The 7,086-nt window shown below is 24.5% G+C and overlaps 2 protein-coding genes across 2 annotated transcripts in view; one reads left to right on the top strand and one right to left on the bottom strand.

The window, feature by feature from the left end:
• Positions 1-1,247: 1,247 nt before the first annotated feature.
• On the top strand, positions 1,248-6,147 carry Phum_PHUM164050 (protein MLP1, putative; the record flags this gene model as incomplete). The annotated part of the gene is made up of 18 exons (XM_002424896.1): positions 1,248-1,351; positions 1,432-1,639; positions 1,762-1,943; positions 2,068-2,270; positions 2,373-2,547; positions 2,633-2,699; positions 2,780-2,949; positions 3,027-3,202; positions 3,303-3,471; positions 3,595-3,880; positions 3,960-4,145; positions 4,220-4,306; positions 4,701-4,820; positions 4,967-5,164; positions 5,239-5,367; positions 5,452-5,672; positions 5,783-5,971; positions 6,066-6,147. 18 exons carry the CDS (start codon positions 1,248-1,250, stop codon positions 6,145-6,147), a joined length of 2,952 nt encoding a protein of 983 aa, XP_002424941.1.
• Positions 6,148-6,964: 817 nt separating this feature from the next.
• Phum_PHUM163940 (protein C22orf19, putative) overlaps positions 6,965-7,086 on the bottom strand; it is a gene marked incomplete at both ends in the record, with an annotated part of 3,063 nt that continues 2,941 nt past the window's right edge. Inside the window, one exon of the mRNA XM_002424895.1 lies at positions 6,965-6,974. Within this exon, the coding sequence (XP_002424940.1) occupies positions 6,965-6,974 (10 nt within the window). The remainder of the gene's footprint in view (positions 6,975-7,086) is intronic.

Here is a 7,086-nt window from a genome sequence, read left to right as displayed (position 1 = left end):
AGTTAAATACGTGATGCGCAGACTGTTTTAATTTTACTATGAACAAATAAGTCGTAATCACGTTGAAGGCTTACATGATAATATAGCTTAAGATTAGCTCAACAGGAAATGACCATATCATTGCAAAATTCTAAAATAATAATAATAATAATAATAATGAGTCTTAATTATTCCTATTGTTTTTTAAGTAGAAAAAAAAAAAAAAAAACGTTAACTCCGAATGAAAATAGTCGTCTGTCTCTAATTGTCTCTTTCATAAATGAAATTGTTTTTTTTTTTTTTTTTTTTTTTTCGCGTTATCGAAAATATAAAAGCTGAAACGTTTTTTAAATTTAACTTTTATTATTATTTTTCAAGTTTGTAATAAGATAATAAATTAAGTAGCATTGGTCTCTTATTACGCCATTTTTCATAGTATTTATTTTTAACAAAAAAAATTATGCAATATTGCATTTTATAAAAAGTTATCGTTTAATATTTATTTATATGTATATAAACATATATTTTTTTTTAAAATTTGTTAAAATTTATATTAAAAAAAAAAAAAAAATAATAATGATGAAATTTCGATGATTTTATATAAATTTATTTAAAAAGGAAAAAATTTTTTTGCTTTTGTCTAATTGTTTATTTACTCTTTGACCCCATACAAATTTTATTCTATTTATGTTCGTTGTTATTTCAAGTAAATAATATTTTACTTTCAGTTTCTTAAGTGAGATTTTAAAAGCAATATGACTTTATTATTAATTAGTTTTTAAATTAAAAAATGCCATGATTGCAATTTAGTAAGTATTTTAATTTAAAAAAAAAAAAAAAAAAAAAAATTTTTTTTTTTTTTTTTTTTTTTGTAAATGACCTTTAGTGCTTTGACATATTATTAGGCTATAAATTCCGATATTTAAATGGAATTATTATTTATTATTATTATTTAATATTATTTTGGTTTATTGTGTAAAATTTTAAGGCAAATATATTTGAATTTGTATTACAAAATTTATTTTTTTAAATTTTTTTTATATTTTTAAATAAAATTATGATATTTTTTATTCATAAAAAAAAAAATAACTTATGATTCATTATTTATCATTAAATTGAATTAAAAACAACTTTTACACTGTGTTATGATTTGCATGAAATTTAAAAAACTTTTTTTTATTTTTTTTATTTATTTTTATTTTTAGTTGATTTTGTAAAATGCTACAAAGAATTACTTTTTATTGTAATATTTTTTTCTGAAGTAAACAATGGGTTCAGTGTGGAAAAGACTGCAAAGAGTTAATAAAAGAGCTGCAAAATTTCAATTTACAGTTTCTTATCATCAATTGCTTTTAGAAACAACATCTAAATGGTGATTAAAACTAACAATAATTTTTAATTTAAAAATATTTTATGTAATTTTTTATAATTATTAACTATTATTAATTACAGGAAACCAAATAAGTTATCTGTAGTATGGACTAGAAGATCTCGAAGAGTTGTTACAGATCCTCTACCATGGGAACCAACATTAAAAGATCCTCTTCGTGGTATAGTTGTTTGGGCTGTACCTGAGAATAAAGAAGTATCTGTAACTTTATTCAAAGACCAAAGAACTCAGGAGTTAGAAGACAAAGACTGGACATTTATATTGGAAGATGTAAGTTAATATATGTGTATAAAAAAAATTTTTATATTATTTTAATAAAATTCATTTGTACCTTTTTTTTTTTTTATTCGTAAAAAATTATTTTATAAAAAAATTTAAAATTATATTTACAGGTTTCAGTAACTGGGAAAAGGCGACAAATTGCAGCAACCAATATCAATATGAAAAAATATGCCAGTGTTGAATCTAGTCAGGTTCAGCTCAATTTGACTTTAAAACCTATGACAAAAAAAATTGTATTTGCTTCATTAGAATGCACTTTAAGTTGTGTTTTTTTGAGAGAAGGAAAAGCTACGTAAGTAAAAATTTTTAAATTTAAAATTTAATTTTATTCTTTTTTATTGTTTTTATAATTTTGTTGTGTGATAATTACATGATTATTAGTTTTTTTAATTTTTCATTTAAAAAATTTTTTATAGGGATGAAGACATGCAAAGTATGGCTAGCTTACTTAGTGCAAATAATAACAGTGATATTGCTCCTTTAGAAGATTTTGATGAAGAAGATATTGATGTTGATGTTGATGTTTCACTCAAAAATGAAATATTAGACTTATCATCCCATATTGAATATCTAACAAATAGTTTGAGTGATTCAGAATTTGCTAGTACTCCTATAAGTGGTAAGTACTTGTAACTCTTTCAAGACTCATATTTATTTAAAAAATTTATTCTTTACTCCTTTTACTTAAGTATTTTTTGTTTTATAATTTTATTTATTTTAGTTGCAAGTGTTCCTTCTCTTCAGAAAGATGATCCCACACCGATTGCTGACGAGTTTAAAACAATTTTAACTCAACCTTTTAATGAAGTTTTGACAAATGTCAATTCAAACTTTAACGAAATTCATTCGTCATCAAATGTAATTAACGAAGAAAAGGACAATGAAGATAAAACTCGGTAAGTGATAAATAATAAATTTAAAATTTATATATGTATTTTTTAAATAAAATAATTATGTAAATGTATTTTTGTCATTTTGCAGGGATCCTTCAGAAAATAAAGATCAGAAGAATGTGAGATTAAAATTACAACCATTAAATTTTAATCAGGTACGTTTTTAATAACAAATTTTAATAAAATTTTTCATTTTATATAGAAAAATTATTGTAAATTTAAATTTTAAATTTAGGTTAACACTAAAACGAGGCCAATGGAAAGTACTCCTGGATTAGATTTGCTCGAATGGTGCAAAGAGGTTACTAAAGGTTATAATGGAGTTAAAGTTACCAATTTAACAACCTCTTGGAGAAATGGAATGGCTTTTTGTGCTGTGATTCATCATTTTCGTCCCGATTTAATGTCCGTTCATTATATAACTTCAATATTTAATTATTAAATGTTTTTAATTTTATTTTTAATAATAATATTTTTTACAGAGACTATGATTCTTTGCTTTCACACGATATAAAGGGTAATTGTAAAAAAGCATTTGATGCTGGTGAAGTTTTAGGTATTTCAAGAATTATTGAACCGGCTGCCATGGATGTGTTAACAGTACCAGACAAACTTGCTGTTATGACTTATCTATACCAACTAAGAGCTCATTTCACAGGTTACACATATAAATTTCTTCATAATTAAATTTATTTGATTAAAATTAAATTGTTTGCTTTGTGTAAGTAATAATTGGCTTTACACGTTCAATTTGACAGGTCACGAGCTAGAAGTTAAACAAATTGGAAAAACAACCGACGAGTCATCGTACATGGTTGGACGTTTTAATTCTGATAATTCTGATGTTGCCATTGAATTTTTCGGTCAAGAAATAATGAATTTAAGAAAGCGAGAAAGTGGAGATTTCAATAAAGCTTTAGAAGAAAGGTAAAGGTCATTTAAATCAATAATATAATGTTAAGAACTTTGTTATGCAATTTTCTTAAAAATATATTTTACTTTGTAATCTGTTGAAAATCATAAAAGATCTAAAACTAAAATAAATTTCAGGTCGAGTTCTGTTGACAGTGTAAAAAATACAGAAAAATCAATTGAAAATGAACCTCAAGCTCAAGTAAATTCTCGTCAGAATTCAATATTAAAATTGAGACTGCCATTACTTTCTAATCAGGATTCTGTCGGGGATTTTGAGGGTGATAATAGTAGACACGAAAGTAAAGAACGTTCACCGACGTCCGTTAAAGAAGTCAAAGATAAAATTTTGGCATCATCTAAAAGTATATTAGAAAAAGTTCTTTCACCGACAAAAGATAAAGTTACCTTTAATAGGGACAAGGTAAAATTTTAAAAAAAAAAAAGGAAAAAAAAAATATTATTTATACTTCAAATTCTTATGTTTTTTTATACGTCGTTAGAGTAAGTCTCCTCCTGTTAAATCATCACGTCCAATTTTAATGACGAGAAGGCAATATTCTGATCCTTTTGGTTCTGATGAAGAAGATGAAATGACGGCTCAAGATGTAAATGTAATTAATTCAACCGAAGAAAAAAAATTTAAAACGAATCATTCATCGATTCCTATATCTTACTCGGTAGATTCGGTACGTTTTTCTTCTTCGAACTTTAATAAATTATTATTTTATGTTTTATAAAATTATTTATGTTAATTTTACAGGAATTGAATCGTCCCAAACAGTTTCACGAGTATGAAAATAAACTTCTTAATTCACCCAGTAATGAAATTCCTAGTCGTAATCAAAACGTGAGTAAAAAATTTTTTTATTAATATTATTTATTTAATTATGCACTCTTATGTGTCTCTTATTGATCTCTTTTTTTTTTTTTTTTTTTAAATCTTATCAACAAAAAAAAAAAATAAAAAAAAAAAAATTTTGCTTGTTTAATTTCTATTTAAAAAAAGATTTCAAAATTAAACTAAAATAATTAATAACTTATCACAATCAATGTAAATAATAATAATAATTTAAATTATTTGTTTAAATTTTTATTTTTTTTCTCACTTTTCTGATGTCACAAAATTTTTTTTTTATTTAATTAATGCATGGTTTTATTAATTAATTATTGATTTATTTATTTGAAATTTTGGTTTTTGGTTTTTTTTTGTTTTTTATGAGTGGTTTTAAATTTTTAATTAGCGCACTTTATCCCGACACAATGAATTGAGAGAAAGAGCAAGACAATTATTGGAACAAGCTAAAAAAGAAGCTGCATCCAGAGGGAATTTTACACAATCGCAATCTCTTACTCCATTAAAGGTACGCGTGATTATTATTAAAAATTTCTTACACTTTTTTTTTTTTTTTTTTTTTTCCCCCATTCCGTCATCTTCTCCTAAAGCTTACCATTAATAAAAATGTCAGTTGATAATTTAAAAAAAAAAAAATTAATTTATCCCGGACAGGATGAAGAGGAACGACAGCAACAACTTCGAGAGAGAGCCCGAAAATTAATTGCTGAAGCTCGAATGGGCGTCGTGTCACCCACATCTCCCAATCCACTAGTTATAAAAATAAGGTCGCCATTATCCGAAGAAAATTTAATTGGTAAAAGAGAATCTCCTGATAAAAAATCTCCTTCGCCGTCTGAAAATAGTCTTAAGGTACCGATCGCGGTTAAATTGTTTCATTATCTCATTTCATCATATTGAAAATTATTATTATTATTATTATTTAGGGTGAAACAAATGGTAATATTTGGTCTTGGAATGGTTACAATCAAAAGGGATCCGTCCAGCAAAAAATTAATTCTCCCGACGAAGATTATTTGACGAAGGATAGAATCTCACCGGATAAAGAAAACGAAGTGAGTATTGGTACCTGTCATTATGCCTGTTTTTCTAAGACTATAGCAGGAGGAACTATATAACTTTTGTCCGTCATTGTTTAGTATGGCAAGGAAATAGGGAATTACATACAAAATGAATTGGAAGCACTCGAAAGAGAACAAAAACAAATCGATAAACAAGCTGCCCTTTTAGAAAAAGAATTAAGAAAGGTCATGGAATCTGGTAACAACAGCGAACAAGAAGAAATAATGATGACAAATTGGTTTACTTTAGTTAATAAAAAAAATGCATTACTCCGAAGACAAATGCAATTAAACATTTTGTAAGAATTATACCTTTTTTTTTTTTTTTTTTTTTTTTTTTTGCAAATTTCAAATTTTTATTATTATTATTAAGATATAAAATTAAAATTACTCGTTTGTAAATTTTTAGAGAAAAAGAAGAAAATTTGGAAAGAAGATTCGAATTGTTAAATCGAGAACTTCGTTGTATTTTATCACTCGAGGATTGGCAAAAAACCGAAGAACAAAAAGTCCGGGAAGCTCTTTTATTGGACGAATTGGTTTCAATTGTTAACAAACGTGATGAACTTGTTCACCATTTGGATTCGCAAGAAAAAGCGTTAGCATTACCGTTAACTTATTAATTAAATTAATTTAATTTTTTTTTTTTTTTTTTTTACTCATTTCTACCCTTTTTCTTTTGGTTTTTGTAGAATCGAAGACGATCACGAAATTCAACGTGACATAACTCGTGCCAGCATGATGCAAAGGAATCGTAATTGTGTTGTCCAGTGAATCAAAGGAATATCAGTACCCAAATTTGTTTTTTGTTGTTGTGTATCACGTTTTTAAGGTGCCTAAAAGCTTAGCTCTCTCAATCGTTTTTTTTTTTTTTTTTTATTTATTTTGTAAAAGTAATAAATGTATTTTAATCTCTTAATTGTATAAATTGTTAAAATAATTTTTTTTTTATTTATAATTAATAACAAACTGCGTGCACAAAATAGCTTTGACAATATAATAATAATAATAGTAATTAATTAAAAGAGCATTTAATTAGGCACTCTATCAGCTATATATATATGTATAAGAATTCACCGTTTTTTTTGGTTGTTGTTGAATATTTAAAAAAAAATAAAATTAGTTGAAATGCCAAAAGGTTTGCAATAGATAATATTTTTAAAAAAATAATTGATAATAGAAAAAGGCAAGAATTTTATTGAGTTTGTTATAGGTTTAATATATTAAGAGAGAGGAAAAATAATAATAATAATAATTTTGAAAAGGAAATTTTAGAGAATTCGATGTGATTAAATTGATATGCTTTGTTTAAAAAAAAAATGCTAACCGATTAAAATATATATATAAATAATTATGAGCTTGTTGGAATAATAATAATAATAATAGTAAGGATAATAATAGTTTTTGACATTTTCTGACGGGTGTAATTTTTTATTATATAATTTTTAAATTGAATTTTTTTTTCGTTGTTGTCGTTGTTGTTGTTGTTGATTTTATTTTAAATAATTAAGCCAAAAAATTAATTTTGCTTTAAAATTTTTTTTTTTTACACTCGATTTTTTTTTTTTTTTTTTTATTTAACGTAATTAATTTATTTTCTACTGTGTGTATCGAAAAAATATAATCAGCAGGTATTTGAAATTGACAACAAAAAAAAAAAAATTTTTTTTCTTTTAAAAAATAAAAAATACGCTTATTAATAATAATAATAAT

Source organism: Pediculus humanus, genomic scaffold (assembly GCF_000006295.1).
Source record: "Pediculus humanus corporis 1103172107512 genomic scaffold, whole genome shotgun sequence".
Classification (NCBI taxonomy): domain Eukaryota; kingdom Metazoa; phylum Arthropoda; class Insecta; order Psocodea; family Pediculidae; genus Pediculus; species Pediculus humanus.
Note: the sequence above shows the minus strand (reverse complement) of the source record. Positions and strands in the feature narration are given on the sequence as shown.